The sequence below is a fragment of the Melopsittacus undulatus genome, chromosome 8 (genome assembly GCF_012275295.1).
Source record: "Melopsittacus undulatus isolate bMelUnd1 chromosome 8, bMelUnd1.mat.Z, whole genome shotgun sequence".
Classification (NCBI taxonomy): Eukaryota; Metazoa; Chordata; class Aves; order Psittaciformes; family Psittaculidae; genus Melopsittacus; species Melopsittacus undulatus.
This window is the reverse complement of record NC_047534.1, coordinates 53844437-53865990: the sequence shown is the minus strand read 5'-3', so window position 1 is coordinate 53865990 and position 21554 is coordinate 53844437. Positions and strand designations below refer to the sequence as shown.

Sequence of the window (21554 nt, the reverse complement as noted above, 5' to 3'; positions counted from 1 at the left end):
GGCACTATTCCTGCTGCCTCTGCTCGCCTGGCTGCAAGAACGCCAAAGAGAAGCTGCTGCCACCCCGCTATTTTCAGCAGTTGCTGACATTTTACTGTAATTTATTCCTGTTTTCTCCTCCTTTTCTTAAAAATAACACCACTTCTACTCTAATAATAAACCAAGAGCTCGCGCGTCCGAAGGACCTTTCAGCAAAGGACTATTTCTGCCAGCAAAAGGCACCTAAGCTCAGCGCGCACAGCCGGCTTGCGGAGCACATGCTGTATAAGACCCAAGCACTGATCACCACGTTACGTTCAGCCCTACTCTACCCTTTGATTTCTTAGTCCTAAGTTTTCCTTCCAGTAGCCTGTCCTTTCAAATAACAGAACCTAAACATCAGCTACCAGCAAAAATCCCATTCCAGGCCGTATCTGGTGTATTTTTGATGGCTTCCTCCTCCACTTTTATCTGTCAGAAGCACTAAAGACTCCCACAAGTAGTAAAGTGTTTCTGACACTCATGGCTTTTAGATCCTTGGTTTCAAAGTACTGCTGAAGGTTATGTTGATTAAGCCCAAAGATGTATTTCTAGAAAGCTGTAGCTTAAATAAAAAAGGTGCTTTGCTGTCACCGTGATCAGCCGCAACTGTTACTGAACCAGAGCATATGGGAGACAAAAGCCATCAGAGAAGCCTCGGCTGCTGCAGGCTGCTAAGATTTGCTCTCTCCAGCAGAGATCAGAGGCAGCAGGAAAGCAGAAGCAGCATTTAGCTCAATTAGAAAACAAACACATCAAAACAAAGGCTTGTATTGAGCGAGATGACGGACGATTATCCGCCAGTTAAGCGAGGGCTAAGAAAAATCACTGCCTCTTAAAAGTGCTACCAGACAAGAGCCCTGTTTGTTTTGTGAGAGCCCTAGAGGTGCCTCTGGAGCATGGAGCTGAAGATGTTTGTTTAAGGAAACAAGAGGAGCCTTTACTGGGGGCTTTCCTGAAAGCCAAGATGAAGCCTCCTTATTTCCTGCAGTCCCTGCTAACTGGACACAACAGGATTCATCCTTCCGGCAAAGTGACACCCAATGGACGCTGTCTGCAGCAGATCTGACAAGTATCTGTATCCGCTGTGAATTCATGGTATGATGCAGCATTAAAAATTGATGGAGAAAAGAATATTGGAAATGGCTTAAGGAGCTGTTGGGTCTGGTCTCCTCACAGTTACAGGGATTGTTACAGGCAGCAGACACTAGACAACTGCCAGTTGCTTCACCTAACAAAACTTCAGCCCTTATTAGACACAAAAAGATGGGTCATTTCCTTCCAGAGATCAGGATTAAACCCCAGCACTTGAGCTACAGAGGGTCAGCAAGGCCTTTAAGAACAACTAAGAAGTGAAAAGGAGCAAACCCAAAAGCCAGGCTGACATCTCAGGAGCTGAAGGCACATTTGGAGAAAGGTGACCTTCAGTGGGAGGACCTGAGGTGCAGAAATGCAACCAAAAATAGTTTCTTTTAAGCTGTAATCTCAAGGAGTGTAAGAACTCTATTCAAAGTCATTTAAATACACAGAACTTTTGTAACTCCTGGCTGCTGGCTTAGAATCACAGATTCACAGAATGGTTTGGGTTGGAAGGGACTTTAAAGCTCATCTGGTTCCAACCCCTGCCACTGGCAGGGGCACCTTCCAGCCTGATCTAGTTGGCCCTGTCCAACCTGGCTTTGATGAGAGAGATGGAGCATTCGTATCTTCATTGGGCAGCCCGTTCCAGTGTCTCACTAGCCTCAAAGTGAAGAATTTCTTCCTTGTATCTAACCTAAGTCTCCCCTGTTTAAGTCTGGTTTAGCAGGGTCCAACATGCTAGTGCAGGTGTGGGCAGATTACCTGATCAGAAAGGGTTTCTACTCAGTACTCATCTTTTGTTGCATTCCTACCATCAGGCAGATCAAGCTGAGGACATAGTCCCTGGAATAATCAGTGCCATAAGGCCTACTGGAAAGAGTTGTTCTGCACCTCCCAACATGGGGCCGTCAGAAACCACCTTTACAACCTTGCCCACTTTCACTGTTTTGCCAAAGGAGAGGGAGGAAACTGCCTAATACAGGTTGTTCCCAATGCCACCTGAAAAGTCCTTTTGCAGAAAATAATACACTTGTGGCTAGCTCACTCCTCTTTGGTGCATGAAAGCATGCAATCATCCACAGTGGGATCTCTCCAGCCCATTATCAGCTATCTCATACTGCTATAATGGAAAGCTAACAAGAGCAAGGAACAGTATCACAGCCATCAAATCAGGTGCAAAACAGCTGGAGGAAGGGGGATTTTTCCTGCCTCAAGCCATTCCCTCTCCATCCAGTGTTTGGGGCCCGGGTGTTTGCACTGCAGGATACAACATGCTCCCCCCCAGCATTAAACAGAGCCTGCATCCCAGCTTCCAGTGTACCTCCCTGTTCCAAACAGCACTCTTGGCTTCCCTCCCACACTTCTCCCACAAAACAATACATTTCTAACGGAAGATGGAAAAGACAAAGGTGACCAGAAATGCACAAAGCCAAGTGCAGAGAAAAGCCCTCACACCAGGAACCACAGGATTTAAATCTCTGCATACTGAAAGCATAACACTGAGGTAAATAACATAAACCCAGTATTGCCCATCGACCCTGAACAAGCATTTCACTCTGTCTCAGGAAGACCAAAGAACACACAAGCCTCAGATGTTTGTGGCAGGAAGAAGTATGATGATAACTGGCATGTGGTGCCTCCATCGCTGCGATCCATTAGGCGAAAAGCACACCTATAAATTACCATTTCCATTAAATAAAACCAGCACGGTTTGGTTGAACAACAGGATTACAAAGGCAAAGCAAGAGTATTTCAACATTTTCCCCAAATCTGCTTTTTGAATGTTTCCAGCCAGCTCTATTTAGCGCTACACTGCTGAGCCACACATCCAACACAAGCTGAATTGATCCCAAAGCAGGCGACAGCAGGGCTGCTGCAAAAGATGCAAACATATTGATGTTGGTATAGATTTAAATGTTCTAGACCTTCCCTGCCCAAGGAAATGCTGCCTTGCCTGCTAGGAACACCCATGGCGATGTCATTAGTCCATAATCTGGGGACTTTGTTGTTTCATGAGCTGAGCACGCACCAAATGGATTTCCAAGGTGAGGCATCCTCATTGCAAATGAAGCGAGATTTCTCAATTTCACTGGCCAGTAATGGAGAAAATTTGGTTCAAAAGGCCATAATGATGTCAAGAAACAGATGGCATGAAAACACTTGCTTTGCAATGACTGGATTTCCTTGCTCACAATACACAATGTTCCTGACAGTGTCTAACCATAAGTATTCGATTTTACATTTGATTGGTTTGAGTGATTTGGGTGTCACCCGATCATGGATACTTACAGGCAGGCTGAGAACTAAATGCCCTTTTAACTGCATTTTATTCTTATATATGCATTGTTCTGCTAAAATAATTCATTGTATCCTAATGAAAGGAGCATGACTCACTCCAGGAATGAATTTACACTCCCTGGTGATGGGTATTCAAGTGCATGGACAGAGGATCTGTAATGGAAGATCTATCATTAGTGCCTGAACCCGTTTTATCTTCATTTCACATGATAAGATTGAACTGAGTGTTGGTTTGGGGGTGTAATTGATCTATAGCTGAAACAAATCAGCTCCGCAGCTAAGTGAGGAGATGAAGTAGTGGATAATCTGTAGTTTAAAACCAGCTGTTCTGCTGAGATCAAATGATTACTTTGGCACTGAAAGGATGAGCTGACAAGGGAGCGTGCTTCAGCATCTGCCATCATTACTGGGCACTGCTGCTGTAACCTCCGGCCATGCTGATGCTGGGACTGGAGCTAATTGACAGCATGGCTGGGATCAGCTCCTGGTTTGCTAAATGGATGGACCTCATTTGGCCTCAATTACAAATATCAGCATTCTCAGGAAACAAACAACAGGCAGAGGAGGCGGGAAGGAGGATACTCACCACTGGTCAGATAACTCTGACTGCAACAAATGCCAGCAAAATGGTTTAGGTTTAAAGCTCTGTGGCTGTCTCTGCTCTTTATGAGAGTTTAAACATAGCACAAATATTTGCAAGCATTTTCCTCCTATTTCTCTCTGCTTGCACATCTCTGACAATCATTGAGAATGCAAATTCATCTCATCCCTTTCTGCAGTGCTCCCCCCCCCAGGATTCCTGCTGTGGCTGTTTGCAATGGGTTTCCCTATTTCAGGCAAGTTACCACCTGCTCATGGGAACATCACACAAACAGGACAAAAACATAAAGGAGGACACAGGTTTGCAGTTTCCTTTCCAGTCTTCTTAATCATCTTTTACGCTTTCAACTACATGAGCATTTGCCAAACCTGAAGATCACTGAGGCTGCACAGGAGATGAAACATAAACATGGTCACATACCAGGCTGCAGAGACTGCCTGCCACAGTAGCAGGGTTGGTCTGCACTGAGCTTGCTGGCTCAGAGAGTTCCCCTTCCACAGAGTGCACTTCCTTCTACCTACAAATTCACCAGACTCCAAAGAAATTGAAAGTGGTATTTCAAAACCGACAGCAATCCGTAAGACCAAACAGGTGAGGTTTTCCATACCTGTATCAAATGAAGACAGCTCCTTACATCTTCTAGTTTATCACCAGGAAAATCTTCAGCTTCCCAAAGAGGTTACTCCACACTTTTGCAGAGACAGCCATTAATTCCCTGATATTCATGATGGATTTTCCTTTCTTAGGCCTTCACTCTGCACTGTACTTGAGGGATGACCTGTCATTACTATTCCTAAGGTATGTATTACACAGGGTGGTCACTTTTCATTTACAGCAGCAATACAACATGTGCCTCACCATTCCTTTCACTCTCCCATACCCTTCAGCCCTTTCTGGAAGGGAAGCCAGTGAGTATGGAATGGGGGTGGTTTTCCGAAGCTTCTTTCCAAATTCAAGGCAGGAAGGATATGTATAAATCAGCAACACTGGTATGAAAAGGATTTAAAGCAATGATGTTCTGTATCTCAAGCTTCCCCATCTGAAGATGGCAATACACCTGCACGTAGCCATGGGTGTTGGTGGGTTTCCTTGTCATTGGTTCACAGGCTGTCCCCTGCAGCAAAATGCAGATGCTTCCCCCATCACCATGATTATCCAGAATTATAAACCAACTTATATTGTTTTACAGCTGCTTTTCTGGCACTTTAGGATCTAGATCAATCACAAAACATCAGGAATTGGAAAGAATGGCAATGGCAGCTCTGGCCACCATTCAAGCTCTTGGGCCACTTGGCTATGGCCCTTCCATTCTATTCAAACTAAACAGCATTTACTTTGAGGGTCTTATCTCCAGCTTGTGCTCACTGAATTTGTTTTCTTAAAGCATGAGCACAAACAAAATGTATTTTCAGTATAACCTCTCTCTCCAGTGAGCAACATTAAGCTATCCCCATTATTTTCCCAGCACAAAACAGTGCAGGTTTGTCAAAATCAGCATGATATTTCTACTTCGCCTTTTGACATTTCCAAGTTTATTACATTCAGACAGTACCTCAAAGCACTCTATTCTTCCTCCCTGGTAGGACTAATGACCACCAAAAGGGGGAATGGAACACTATGCACTATTCAATACAGCAGGCAGATGCTCCTACCCTTCTACTTAACTCCAAACACAAGTATCAGAAATCAATGAGACCAGTTGTGCTTAACCACCTGCAGAAGTAGTGCCTTGAACTAGGTCCTTGCTTCTTTAACCAAAACTTCCCAATTCCACCTTTCCACAATGATGTTTGACACTGGAGAGAGAGAACATCTCACCTGAGAAGTCAGTGGTACTTGACTTCATACCCCACAGGGTTGAGCACTCAGCCAGCTGGCACTGTACAGCAACACACACTGCACGTGGTTAAGAGATACCCCTGCTAGCTGCTTGTTGGGTTGGGCAAACTCATCCTCAACCCCAGACATGCCCATATCACCACCCTGGCCAGCTCCAATCCCCCTGGCCCCTCAGACAAGCTTTCCCTAGGACACATCCTTGTAGATGCTCCCTTGGCATGCCATCTACACAGGATGCTTGCAGGACACACACAGGGCTGTGATTAGGGGGCCCAGTGCTAGTACCAGGTTTAGGGTAGGAGCATTGCTGTTGCTAAATGCTGCGATCTGCACAATCGTGCTGACATTTCTGCACTCTAAACACCCTCCAGCAGGCATCTACAGAGGAAACCTTTACAATTGATCCAGTTTAGCAAGAAAACTGTTGGCTAAGCCTCCATTCATCCCTCTGCTCCCCCACCCCTTGACACAGCTTACGGCAAAAGACTTTGCTTCTCTTTTCATATGGATTTTAACAGTAATTCAAGTCCATTGATGCAGAACTCAGAGCCAGTGTATTACAATACAAGATTATTCAGCTCTCTGACAATCAGTTTGCTTAATTTCATCTTATTCCAGAGTAAAATGGGATTGAAGGGAGCGGGAGCAAGAGGAAAAATATACCTAAATGCCTAGGAAAAGAGAAGAATGGCACTCCAAGAAAGTATAAAATACTTCCAACTTGGTGCAGGCTGCTATACCACAGTTACAGATGTCTATATAGGCCTCACTAAACCTCATCTGTGCCTCCCAACTTCAATCTCTGTCCCACAGCCAGAGGGCAGGTGGATAAAGAGGAGAATAAAGCAGCCTTAACAACACCTGAGCAAAGCTTGGCAGTGAACGGCATGAGCTGATGTCATCTTCTCACACAGATGAAGACTAGGCTTGAAAACTCACTATGCTCACCATTTACACCAAATAGCCTTTCTTTTGATGCAAGAAAACTACTTCTTTGCCTTATAACTTTGTAAATCCATTTCTAATTTAAAAGCATTTGCAACTAGGTCTGTTTCTTTTCCTGTTGGTTGGTTTAACTTCACTCCCCTGCTTGCTTTAGGCCAGCTTCAATTAGGCCACCATTCCCAATCGCATCAGTAGGGGAGAGGTTTACATTTACAAGAGGAAGATCATTAACAGCATAAGGTGGTTGAAAGGTAGGGGATAATTGCTTTTACTCACATAGAGGGAAGAGCAGCTTCTAAGAGAAATAACACCTAATTAAGGAGGTTTGCACTGGTTTAGTTCTAATAATGTCCTCTCCTCCACCACCAGCTGCGTGATGCCCATCACAGCAGGGTCTGACGTCTGGTTTGGCCACACGTATTTTACAGACCATGGACAGACAGAAGGAAGAGTCTGATGAGATGCTAAATGATAAGGAATTAATGAATAGCCTGTAATTGATTAAAAAAATAAAACCAAACAAACCCAAGCCTAGACAGAGTCATGGATCTCAACATTTGTTGCTGTTCATGTTAAGAATTTGACTCCTGATCTGAACTTCTGCCAGTGGCCAAAGATTCAAGGTGCCAGGACCAGCTGAAAAGCACAACCAGTTTGTCACACACTTGGCTGGCTGTGCAGAGGCAAAGGTAGGTCATAGAGTGGACAAGCAAAGTGACAATGCTGGCCCATTGGCAATACCAAGCCCAACATGGGGCTGCATGGCAAAGGAGATTCACCTGCACCTCAAAGATCCCTGCCTGAGGAGTAACATGCTTCCACCAGCACACACTGATCATGAAGGGAAGGGCTGGGGTCAGCATGTGCCCCAGACACAGCCCCAGATAGCAGGGAACAAGATCTGTGTTAGGAGAGAGGTCTTCTGGGCTACTGCTGATGCTACACAACCGAAACACAAGAACAAATCCATTTCACAGACTGCTCAGCAGTTTAAACCAAGAGCCCCCAGACCTGTCTGTGACATTCCCAGGGTGAGGATACACTTGCCAGCTCCTCCACATGCTTTCCACTACCATTAACATCCTCCACAAGCTACCCAGGCTGACCTGCTGCCAGCTGGCACCCATCCACCACGTTAGCTCTGCCAAACCTGGAAAGCAATCTACCTGGAGTGGTGAACCCCACATCCTAAGGGTATTTTTGGTACTGGGCCCTATTTCACCTCATAATTTCCCAATAATTGGGCTGGGAATGGGGTAGCAATACTGTGGAATGGCAAACATCACCTGCAGCCAAAGCTGGCACCTCATCACAAGCAGGAAGGGTCCAACATCAACCTGGGCTTGCAGGCACTCCCTGCAGCACCCAGAAGCTGAGAAGGACAGATCCCACCTCACATCACAAGGAACAGCTCTTGAGCACTGGGGCAGCTCTGCTCTGCCTAACAAAGGGCAGCTTTACTTCAACCACAAGAGCAGGGAACAAGTGAAAAAGGCATTGCTGATCTCCAGCATGTGCATGGGTCTGGGTTACTCTGAATAATTTAAGTCAAGCTTCTTTCATCTCTCTCCTGCTGCAGAATTGCTACTGCTGCCATGCACATGAATCAGACAGGCTTCCCAGGTGGCTGGAGGTGGGGTGCTTCCCATACAATAGAAGCTGAAAGGGAAATGCTAAAAGACAATTTAAAGAGACTCCTTAATCATTCTGGGACTTCAAATCTTTACCTCTCATCTTTTCCACATGTGACACAACTGAAGGATGCTCCCCCCATCTGAAAGAAACATAGGCAAAGGCTGTGGGAGACCTGGGGGAGCTCTCAGCTGCTGCCAACCCAAGAGAAGGGGGAAACAAAGCCTGACATTGGAATCCATCCCCTCATCCTCCCAGAGCCCCACTGTGAGAGCCTCTCCCAACTCCCCATGGTGAGTGCATCTCTGTCAGCGAAGGGCCTATTCACACCACCGACTAGCTGCTCCACAGATGACAGCATGTGTTTTATACAGCAAATCTATCACAGGGATGTGGACACAAGGGAATGAAGCTTCTATTGCCCCCAACAGCTTTGGCAGCACCCAGGCTCCCCTGGAAAAGGGCATCATCTGCAGCCCTCCTCATACAAATGCTTCCTTGGGGGAGCTGTACAGCCCCTGGCACACACAGACACAAAGAGCCACTTCACAGTCCATCCCTGTGCCAAAACTGGAGCCTGCATTTGCGCAGCACGCGACTCTCCTCCTAAACCCAAGTGGTTCTTTCAAACTGTATCTTTTATACAGAGCCACCAAAAATAATTGCTAAATTAATGGGGCAATAGCTAATGTAGATATATTTGGTTACAGCTTGGCAAACCCAGCTTGAAGATTAATTGTGTATTAATTCTTTTCTATGTTTGTTTTACAGAAGCTAAAAATGTAATTCAAACAGAAGAGTACCAGCTTGCAGAGCCTTTAAGTTACTCTCAGTTGAAAGCAAAGCTCAAACTCCATTGCAAAGCTGATCCGGGCTGCTTGGTAGCGGTGCATTGCCAGTAGGGAAAGAAGGAGAGGGGAAAGAGAGGTTGCACAAGTGGGTTTTCCAGAGAGGAGGTTGGTGTTGTGTATGAGCGAGGAAGAAGCCTCCTAGCCAAGTCATTCTGCCTGTTGCAATGCCCAGGACAGCCATAAGAATAAGAGAGTAGGGCTGGAAGGAGTATAAAATCTGAGTCAGAATCTGGCTGTGGGGACCTAGGCAAAGCATTAGCTGCTTGGAGAGATTAAGCTGCTGGGTTTGTAAACACCATTAAAACAGGCTCTGCAAGAGCGGGACAGAACTAGCAGTGTGGGGAGCAGGGGTGTCATGGCACCTGAGGGCTCAGGGTCACCCCTCAATGCCCTGCAGCTCCAGCAGGGCCTTAGTGGGAAGGTGCCATGGCGTAGGGGCAGCACAGGGGGCACAGGGACCCGAAGTAGGCAAGGGGGAAGCCTTGGCAGAACAACAGGGATGGGTGCCTGGGGGCCACACAGGCAGCTTTTTGTGGGGGAAGGAAGGAGACGTGCGAGCAGGGACCTTGCGCTGCCACACTGCATCGAGTAGGGGAGCTGCACAGCAGCAGCTAGAGCCCTGCACCAGAGAGGTTCTGCAGAGACACGGATGGTCTATCAGTGTAACATGAGAGGGATCAGCAACTGAAGCACAATAATCATGTAACACTTCAAACACCTTCAGGCCAGAAAGCACTAGATGCCTTTTATGTACTAGCTAGGAGGCTCTGGGAGCAGTGAGGTCGGGATGAGATTATGTTTAGAGACTACGTGGCATGTGTTATTTGTCTTAAATAGTAGGGACCAGGCACCAACCACCCAAGTGCTGTCCCACACATCAGCGGATGAGGGCAATGGGAGCACCAACTATCCTAATAGGGCCTGTATTCAGCTACTCATAGGCATCCCATTTCACTACCTGCTTCCCAACACAGGACAACTCTGGAAGGTCCCACAAATTCGTGTCACTTCCTCACCTTGGCAATCAATATTCCCTGGCCATTTTGAGACCAGTCTAAACAACTGGTGTTACTTTCAGCAACTGTTTCTGCAAAAGCAATGGGAAATGACAGAAGAAGCTGTCCTGGAAGAGAGCTCCATCACATGTGCTTTCTGCAGTCAGACTTTGCTCCTCTCCACCCTCTGAGTCTGTGATCCAAATCACTTTGAACATGGCTCGGGTTCATCCAGCACAGTTGGCGCCTGATCACAGCCAGTGTAAAACATCCTGTCCACGCCAGAAGCATGGCCTGAATGCCACTGGTCTCTTGTAACCCACCCAGCACAGCACTTGCGTTTAGTGCTATGTGTACAGGATGCCCTCAACAGGTTTACACAGCCAGCTGGAGGTGTCCTCTTTCCACCTGGATCTGTGTGGCACACATAGCCCTGCCCCTCATGCCACTGCTGACACACCATTCACCTCTTTATGCTTCATTTTCTAACGAGGAAAGTCCTGGGAGGACAATTACAAATACAGAAATACATGTATTTGATTTCCAGGTCTAGAATTACCTGGAAATCTTTGCTTCTTGTCAGCCAAGGACAAAACACATGCGGCCGAGGCTCTCCTGATGCAACTCCAGGGACAAATAATGGCTAAATTAAATGCTACAGGACACAGGTTACTATCCTGCCCGCAAACATCCCTGCTCTGTAGGTTCAAGCTGCACTTTTGGGGAAATCCCCCCTCCACACAGGCACAGCCACTCCATAATCTGTCATTTGGAGGACAGGCACTCCACCTGTGAACTGGGACCTCACTGAAGCCTGTCAGTGGGGAATAAAGATACCATCTTGCTGCAGAAGAGGATGCAGAGCTGTGCTACCTTCGAGAGCCATCAGTATCATCAGTAAGCTGCTGACAAACTGGACAAGGCAATACCCTCCTGTACTTGGGCTCCCATTTCCAACACATCTATTCAGACTGCAGGCTCTCTCCGTGCCTGAATCTCTGCCAATAGAGCCTTCAGAAGGGTCTGCTTAGACCCATTTTGCTATAAAAGACCAAAAAGCTTTAAAAAGAATTCAAAATAGGTTCTTGTTTTTAATGCTCATGGCTGAGGGTGCTCCAGAGACACCATAGAGGTAAGTGAAACAAGGATGTATAAAGTGGTGGTAGATCATTTCTGAAGGCTGTTGATTGCACTTACAAGGAAGTTTCATAATCATCTGGAAGAATGACTGCAGGGAACAGAACGTAACTTTGATCATGTCTTCCAAAATAAATAATATGTATGGTTAAATAAAACCCAGGCACGAGGAGGTAATTTACTGACTGTGAATTGCTAAAAGGCTGGGGATTAGGCAAAGATAACTCCTGTTTCCCAAGTGTGCTTAACAGAACAAGAGTGTTTGCAGAGTATTGTGTTCCAGTGTACTAACTGTGTATTTCATTTCAAAAATGACTGTGGAGATGGCATTAAGAAATAAGAACTGTCCACAAGACAAACTGTCAGTGAAACTCAACTATGTTCCCACTTCTGCAACCAAACAGTTGTTTGCAATACGAACCAGTTCATGAGCTGAGTTTATATCAAGTTGTGTTCTTCCTGAAATCCAAAGCAGGGCAACAATAAATCTCAGCTCAAGACATGCACCAGCTCACTCAGCTTCTCTAGTTTCACAGAACAAGTCCTAGCACGAAAGCCTGGCCTGTGCAGTTAGTTGAAGGATGCCAGTGGGTCAGGAAGCAGTGGGAGATGAAGCCTGACCTCTTCCCACTGTCATTGCTGATTTGCTGGCTGAGCCTTGACATGAAAACTGTGATAAGGGAGCTCTTGAGGCCTGTTTTCCACCCAACTATTTGTCCTGCCCAGTACCATCATGCTCTTGCAAACAGTAAGTGCCTTTCCTCAATGCCAGTGGAGAGCCTGCCTTGGCCAGGACAAGCAGGTGCTACTCCAGCAGTGATGTGCTGCATTAACCCAAGCCTTATTTCGTTGCCAGAGCTTGCAGTGGTGGGACCCCAAAGAGAATTAACCCAGTGTACATTTTCTGTGGGGAGGTTGAGCCTCAGAAGAATAACAAAGAAAACCAGCAATCAGCCTGCTGTCAGAAACATCCTGCCTTTCCCAGCACTCAGGCTTAGACGTGTTTTTTCACAGAACCCCAGACTGATATGGGTTGGAACAGACATTATTGCTCACCCAGTTCCAACCCCCTGCCAAAAGCAGGGACCCCTTCCACTGGAGCAAGGTGCTCCAAGCCCCTGTGTCCAACCTGGCCTTGAGCACTGCCAGGGATGGGGCAGCCACAGCTTCTCTGGGCACCTTGTGCCAGCGCCTCAGCACCCTCACAGGGAACAGCTTCTGCCTTATGTACTCTAAATCTACCATCCTTCAGCTTGAAGCCATTCCTCCTTGTCCTGCACACATATGAACTAGGACAAAAACACTGGTACATGCAATCCCTTCTTACATAAATGAAGCTCCTCATGATCTCAAAGCCATGCAGTCACTTGCAGGCTTGGGGATTTAAGTGGCTGAGCACTTCATTCAGGTGATAGGCAGCCCTTCTTAATCTTAATCAGCAGATGCTAACTCACAGACATAAAGTAAATCTACTTAGGGAATAAACGTCTAAATAAATATGAGAAATGGGATGCTGATCTTTTAATGTTCCTCTGCAAGGTAAATAAAATTATGGTGGGCTTTTTTTCCACTTCAATTCATTTAGAGTATTCATTTACTATGGCATGATAAAAAGGCTCAGCATGCCTAGCTCATTAGGGCTTCCCTCTGTCTTGGGGTAAGAAGTTGCCCAGCTAAGCTGAGCACTAAGGAGAACGCAGGCAGGCTCACAAAGCCACAGTACTCACCAACTGGATGTACAGCTAAACCAGGGATGCTTCAGTTGCCCACCTGAGGTGGAGGAAGAGGGCAGGGTTTGCAACAGAGCCTAAGGAAAAGTGGAGCAGGCTGGAGGAGCCTTATCTTGCACAATGAGTTCATCACATTTAAGTCTGAGACACACAAATAGCCTTTCTTTTTGTTTTCTCCCATCTGCCACCTTCATTTGGTCACTAAAGCAATCTTTTAAATGATAAAACAAGTAACACTGCCTAATTAATGAACGTCAAATCATCAGTGTAAATAGGCTGGCATTATTTGTTTGCCTCCCCAAGAACACATTCTCCTCTCTTTGGTTTTCTGTTTTAATGGCTACAATTTACCACATTAACTAGACTTCCAGTTTGCTGGGGTTTGCTTCAAGTTCTGCTTTTTGCTGAGACATCTGTGAGAGGGCAGACACAGGGGAAAGAAGTAATAAAACTAATAAAGAAGTGACAGTAGCGATCACCAAAAAGCACAAGTGGCTGAGCCACCTTCATTTACTACACATGGTCCTTTCTTTTTGCCCTCATTTGCTGATTTTACTGCCCACTTTCCACTAATACTTTACTCTGCTTATGGCAGCTCTCTACAAGGAACGTGGCAGCGTAAGGAGGAAGGAAAGCCGAAGCAGGAGAACTGATAAGACGAATCCAAGCCATGGCCCACAATGGCTTCAGGAGGCATCTGAAACTCCAGCAATGCCTGAGCGTGGGGCTCCTGCCCTCACAGGAAGTATCTCTCTGCCGCCTGTCTAATACAGTGGGAAACGTTAGTCCAGCTGCACCAAGGCTATATCTATTTCAGAGCACAAGCATATGTGTTTTCCCCACCTGTTACAACTGTGAAATGTATAGATAGCATTTACTTCCTAGGCATTCGGCGCTCAAATTAACAGGCAACCTGTTAGTCTGAGTGCAATTAGCACCCCAAACTTTACTCCAGACATATCTGGTAGCTGAATTTTGCTTGCAGGGCTTTTCGCAGCCTGGTGCACTCTTGAGTAAACACAGGCCAACGTATAGAGTGGAAATCCTGTGAAATCCCTGACAAATTTAACATGAAGCAAAGCTAAACAGGCTGCTGGAGAATTGGCTCTGCCTTTGTTAGAACCCAGACTGGAAAGTTCATACTTTTACAAACTGAAATTGAGCATCAGGTTCACCCATGAACCAAGTGACTGAGTGTAACACAACCTGCTGGGCTGACTCCTGCCGCCCTCTTCCTGCTGCCGGGTTGCAACATCGCTGCTCCTGCTACGTGCCTGTTAGGAAAATGCCAGTTCCATACAGACATGCATCTTGGAACATAACATGGACATTCTGCAGAGGTACACATGAGCAGTACCATATGATACCAGCAATGTAAACCCTTATCTGTGTCACGGCTTGACTTCTGCTGGAAAGTACAATCATCACAGAATGCAATAGGCTGCCTTCTCTACCATGTTCTCCCTATGAGTTCCTTCAGTGTTGCAGCCACAATGTCTGCAGCATCATCAGATGCCCACCTAAGTGCACTGGATTACTCCTCTAACTGGGGTATTTCTTCCAATAGTTTCCAAACGTCAGATAAATGACGGGCTTAAATTCTTCCAATTCAGCATTCATAGTTCTCTCTTCCTGGTTGCCATGTTAACAGGGAACGTGCAAACCACACCAAAATGGTCCTTCATAAACCCAAAAGCATGATATTTACTCAGAATTTGATGTAAGGAGCACTGAGAGAGTGGTGCAACTGAGGGTCCACAGTGGCAGGAGAGCCTCCTTCTATTACAGACTACCCCTGGATACTGGAGATTCAATTAGGCTCACAATTCTAGTCTCTTACACAAAGAAGGTTTGATGTTCATTCAACAATCACCTTTTTCCCCCCCTTTTTCTTACAAGCTCCACAGATGTTACCCAGAGTCCTCCCCTTGCTTAGTTTATCAATCAGTCCATCTATAGCATTTTATTTGGATTAGCTTCTCCAAGCCTCCAGTGCTTATCTACATGACACTCAGAACTTCCTAAACCCTTCTGGGAACACACAGACCTGAAAGGCATCACTTTCCTATGTAGAGACATGGCTTTCCTCCCCTGAGTCCTGAATAAATCTAAACAACACATCTTCAGAGTATCTGTCACACCAATGACACTGCTCATTCACTGCACATGCTTAACATTTTATTACCCTCTTACACCACACTGGAGCTGGTGGGAAGGAGATCTGGCCTTCCCGATCCTTGAACACAGAAGACAAGCAAGGAATAAGGAAGGTTGCTTACCCTCAGAAAGGAGAGGTCTCGGTTGTGCTCGATGCTGGTGATTTCCAGGTTGCCCATCACTACCTCGCAGTTCTCATAGTACTTGCGCAGGGCCCGATACTGCTGCTCCAGGTCAGAGAGGGAGCTCAGCTTGTTCTCAGTGCCGGCACACACTGCAAGAAACCACAAGGCAAACAATCAGGATGAGTGGGGCAAGGAGCAGAGAAGGAAATAAAGTTTGCATACAGGCATACAGGTAATTGTAGCAAACTCCTGAATTATTCACAGGATTGGGTGCTGCAAAGAAACCCCAACAAGAGTTACTTAAATATCAGCAGTAGAGACAGGAAGGTACAAATATGCTCCATCTCAGCAATTGAAAGACATCAAATGGGATGAGATGCCCATTCACATCCAAAAACCTCCAAATGTTGAAAGGCTGAAAATGCACAAGAGCAGGCAAAATGTAAACCTAACTGACCCCAGCACCTAAACTGTCAAACCCAGCCCATGGCAAGGTCCCTACCAGTTCTGCCAGTGACAGAATCAGACACTGAACAGAGATGCTCCCATCACAGACTGAAAAACATATAGGCTGAAGAGACCCATGAACCCAAGCTAACCCGAGCAACCCAGTACTCTCCCTATTCACCTGATGCTCAGAAAGATCTGTTAGACAAGCCAAGAGCAACCTGACCAGAAGGCTCATACCCAACATGAGTTTTCCCATCACTTTCCTTAAGACCTCAGCTCTTCCCAGCTTTATGCAATTAAATACGGAAAAGGCAGGAGCAAAACCTACATCATAGAATCCCAGTCTGGTTTGTATTGGAAGGGAACTTAAAGCTCATCCAGATCCAACCCCAGCCACAGGCAGGGACACCATCCACTAGACGAGCTTGTTCCAAGCCCCTGTGTCCAACCTGGCCTTGAACACTGCCAGGGATGGGGCAGCCACAGCTTCTCTGGGCACCCTGTGCCAGTGCCTCAGCACCCTCACAGGGAACAGCTTCTGCCTAAGAGCTCAGCTCAGTCTCCCCTGTTCTGGCAGGTTCAAGCCTTTCCCCTTGGCCTGTCCCTACATCCCTTGTCCCAAGCCCCTCTCCAGGTTTCCTGCAGCCCCTTTAGGCACTGGAGCTGCTCTCAGGTCTCCCCTTCAGGAGCCTTCTCTTGTCCAGGCTGCCCCAGCCCAGCTCTCTCAGCCTGACTCCAGAGCAGAGCTGCTACAGCCCTTTGATCATCTTCATGACCCTCTTTCCAGATCCATACCCACATCTTCTTTCCACAAGTCACCAGACTACATTGGAGATGCCAGATGAGTTGGGAAACCCCATCCTAATACAGTTCATTTTCAGAAGATTCCCTTTAGTATTCTACTCTGTTCTCAACTCTGATGTCCAGTTCCAAGCCACAGCTCAGTTCATTTTATGAGCTTGCTATGCATCAAGCAATGACAAAAATCAGTGCAGAAAGAATCACTGAAGCAGCGTTTAACACCCACAGATTGTCACACAGCTCTCAACCTGCCAGGGCAGCAATGCTATTGAAATGGTCAAGTGTGGGGTTAGGCTTTCTTACTTTCATTTTTTATTTTCCCCTTTCACTCTTCAGTTTGTGGGTTGCTCTTATCTGTGACAAAATTAACCTGAATATAACCAAGCTTTTTTATATGAGCATTATATTATGCAAAACATGAGCTGGACCAGAATAGCATTTTGGGAGCCATTCCCACTCTTGGATGAGATCAATACAAACAAAACTCTCCATGACTGAAGGCATAATCACTAAAATTGGCTAAAATATGCCCTTTTGAATGTTGCAGGGCCTTTTTGAAATATCAAAAGCAATGAGCTTTTTGAGTACTATTATTGACTGTTTACTTACTACACCACCACCAGAAATGAGTAATAATTCTCATCACTTCATCAGGGACTGCAGCAATAGGACAAGGTGGAATGGGTTTAAACTGAAACAGGGGAAGTTCAGGTTGGATACAAGGCAGAAGCTGTTCCCTGTGAGGGTGCTGAGGCGCTGGCACAGGGTGCCCAGAGAAGCTGTGGCTGCCCCATCCCTGGCAGTGTTCAAGGCCAGGTTGGACACAGGGGCTTGGAGAACCCTGCTCCAGTGGAAGGGGTCCCTGCCTGTGGCAGGGGTTGGAACTGGATGATCTTATGGTCTTTTCCAACCCAAACCTAATGGGAGCAGAAATCTTGTCTTCCTGAACCACAGCAGGAAGGAGAGAAGGGGCTGGTTTCATTGCAAGCTGTGCACAGGATGAAGGCTTTATCATTTATCAGATCATTTTCAGGTTCTGCGTTTCATTTAGCATGGACCAAAGTGAACAGGCACTGTACAGGACTGTCTGAATACATTTGGTCTGGTTACCCCAGTTGGCAGGGGTTTGGACCTGGATTATCTTAAAGTCCTTTCCAACCCAAACCATTTTATGACTCTATTGTAAGGGAAGTAATTTTCTGATTTCTTTCTGTGACCTGGTAGAATTAAAATGTCAACATCCTCACTAAGTTTAAGAGCTTGACATGGTTGACATCTGTTCATTGCACTGGGCTGCAGAAACCCAGAACTGGCTGCTTTGCTCTGGTTCTAACAGAAAAACTACCATCTCATTTACAGGCTTAATTCAAGGCACAACTATCCCAGTTTGAAATTTTACTCACAAAAACCTACCCCTTCAAGTAAAACACACCACTGAGTATAACACATCTAAGCAAGGTTTTCATTGACAGTATTTTTAATAGCCATTTTGGGGGGTTCCCAAGAGGGAAAGAGATGGTCCCACTGGGACCACAGGTAGCTCTGCTGGACACCTGGAAGGATTAACCACTGCTGCTACTGATGGTGCATCTCTCTTGTTGAAATGCAAAGCTCTGTCCCAGCTCATCCTTAGGGCTTTATTTGGAACAACCCCAGGATGTAATGTACAAGCACCTCCACCTTCCATGCCTGTCCCTGCCAGAAGACTCCTAAAACTGCTACCAATTACAAAGCCGGCTTATTTGCTCCTTCCTTAAATGTGGCAGCATCTATAACAAAAAGATTGACTGTGTTTCCAGCTGAATAAGTATTATTCTGTCTTAAGGCTTCAGAGGACTAATAAATAATTTCTGTTCCATTTCACAATCAGCATTAAGGATCAACACAGCTCAGAAAACAATTCCAGCAGCTCAGCTAATAAAGCTATACACTGCAACATTGCTATTCCATGTTTCACACCCATTAAACGTTTCCTGAAAGCTAATTTAGCTCTTTGTTTTTGTAAGGAGGAAGAACACCTGGAGCCTGATCTTGCAAGAGGATTCAATGGGGGTGAAGCCGACCTAGATGTAAATCAGGGCTCCAAGTTTTATTCAAGCGAGGTTAATTTTGTACCACCAAACTATTGAAGTAACTCCTCTAGGCTTTGGATACTGCTGTTGGAAATCAATTCTTTCAGATAAATACAATCTTAAAAGCAAATTTAGAGGATCATGTCAATCCTTTGAATTTATCTCATCATTCCAAGCATTTTATTTGTGTCTTACAAAAAGAAATCCCTTCTGGTCCTCTGTTACACAAAACATCTTGTTCAAGATCCCTGGACCTGGCTGATACATGGCAAAAGGTCCATGCAACGTGCCTCCTCCCAGCCTGCTCTGCTGCAAAATCTGGGAAACCAGGGAATGTCAAGTATCCAGTGTCAATCGTCCCAGCCATGGCATGGCCCGGCTCAGCTTTTACAGCTCTGAGCTGTCCTGACAGGTCATCATCCCTCAACAAAAAAACCTGGTTACACATTACCTTAAAATCCTATACCAAAAGTAAGAGCATCCTACATCAAGGGGTACAGCACTGCCAAAGGTACCCAACCCAAACAGTATTCGGAGCAGGAGAGCGCCATGACCTGCAGAACAAGTTGAAGTCCCACTGTGACCTTGAATATAACCATGGATCCTCAATAATCCATTACTATACTAAGCCATTAATCTCTCCATGCCTCAGCTTTGCAGCACGGATTTTGAGCACGTACTTTTGATGCACCTAATAATTATGCCAGGTTCTAAATACACAAGAGAAAACTAGAGGAGTATTTAAGAGAAGGAGATGAGATCACAACTGTCACTCGCAGGAAGACAGAGCTGGGACAGCACCTCCATCCTTCCCAGAGAGTCTTTTAAAACAGAGAGATCAGATATATTGGTGGTGGTTTTGTAAAGGCAAAATAGAATTAATAGGGTAAAAAGCCATCCCTGCCATGAAAGAGAAACGCTGCTGCCATGTACAATTACAGAGGTGCCCACACACACCAGGGAGCCAAACCTGGGAGCGGAAAGCAGGCTGTGAACTGGGAGTTATTTAAGTTTTATCCCCCCATTTTCAGACATGGGAGGAAATCCCCAGCTCCTCCAGGGCAAAAACAATTTGGGTCTGACATGCCAAAATACTTCAGAAGCACTAAAGGGAGATGAGAGGGATGCCCAGATCCTCTGCCCTCGAGCCCAACACAGAGCACAAGCATATCCTCCTCATCCTCCTGATCCTTCCCTGGCATAGCAAAAAGGATCCATGTGCTGCAGGAGCTCTTTAAAACACCAAAATAACATAAACATATGAAAATATGTATTTTCAGGGATGCTCCAGCCGTATACAGGCATCAACATGAGCACAACAAAATGCATTTCCTTGTCATGCCATGCAAAACCAGTGTAATCTGTATTTCATGAACTCTCTTCACAGCACTTTGCTGTACATTATTTTAGATAGCCCCAGAAACCAATGAGCAGCAAGAAAAGCCAGGTTCCATGCTAAAATCAGTCCCTGCAGCACAACTTCTCCTGGTTAATTACAAATACTCATTCCCCAGCCTTTGACAGAGGTCGAAAATCAGCATCTTCTCTCACTGTTGAGCATCTCTGAGCACATTTGTTCTTGACTTACTCAGGAGGTCTTACAGGGATGTGTCAATGAGGGGAACCTTTCAGTGCTATTCCAATACATACCCAGGAAAATCTGACATTCCCTTACGTTTCCCCTGATGGAAACCCCAGCGAGCTGTTGACTGCCAGCCTCTACCAGGCTACCACCACACTATGAAGCTCTCTAACACATCTCCACCAACACAGCTTGGCCATTCCATCTCTTTCCACATTGTGGCAACAAGCCTCAGAGAGTATTGTTGTATATGCATGTGTTTGTGCAGAGAGATATCCACCCCTCATGCTATGCCAAAGATGAAGGATGTGCATCTTCCCCATCTGGGAAGCCCCAAGCTAGAGGTGAGAGCCAACAGCCAGGCTGCCAGCCCATAGCCACCCCAAGCACAGGGTGCTGGGGCAGAGCACTGCTTGGCCATCACAAAAGTGGATTTCAGGCATTACTCACACATTCACACTTCACTTTCAGTTGTTTGCTTATTATCAGCTACTGAAAATGACAGAGATGAGCTTCAGCTCCTAATGGCCCCAATTACAGCAGCAATAATCACGAGTATTGAATTGAATTTATGTTTTTCATCAATATTCATGCACATGACTTGGAAATTAATTTCCCATTGACATTATTTTTCATAACAAAGCCAAATCATTCGGATGCTCACTCAAAGGTAGAAAATACTGGAGGTATTTAAAAGTGTCCTTTAGCTTCTGCTTTTTAGGCTGTTATTTTGCTCTGCTCCCTTGGTGATAAATCTATACATTAAATTAGGAAATCACATTTGACTCCATCTCGTTCTGTTTCTAAAGGATTGTATAATCCTCCCAGCTCAGCTGAACTAACTTTTGGAAAGAGGTTAACTCATTTCCTTTCTTATTTAACCCCTCTCCAGATGTGGAGATTTGGGAAGCATGAATCCCATCATCTCTGGCATGGTCACCCCCACCTGAAGCACTGGTGTTTCACTCCTCTCCCACAGCACATTCAGACAAGCAGCAATGAGGCATCCTTTTTGCCAACACCAAGGGAGTTATCTCGAGCATCTGGATATATTCTCCTGAACCACAGAACATTTATTATTATCTCTTTGGCAAGGACACAGGAGAACGGCACATCTGCCCTGCACCATCTCCCACCTGAAAGCAGCACAACCTCCCTCCATCAATTGCTTTGCACATGGGCCAGAGGCACAAGAGGAGGCCTAACCTCTCAGACTGGTTTTAGCAACCTGTTTATGAAAG

General features: G+C 45.8%; 1 protein-coding gene across 1 annotated transcript in view; it reads right to left on the bottom strand.

Moving 5' to 3' along the window:
• The window catches only part of ERBB4 (erb-b2 receptor tyrosine kinase 4), a 596557-nt gene that overhangs the window by 354937 nt on the left and 220066 nt on the right, over positions 1 to 21554 (bottom strand). The window contains exon 2 of the mRNA XM_034065367.1: positions 15406 to 15557. Coding sequence (XP_033921258.1) covers positions 15406 to 15557 — 152 coding nt within the window. The remainder of the gene's footprint in view (positions 1 to 15405; positions 15558 to 21554) is intronic.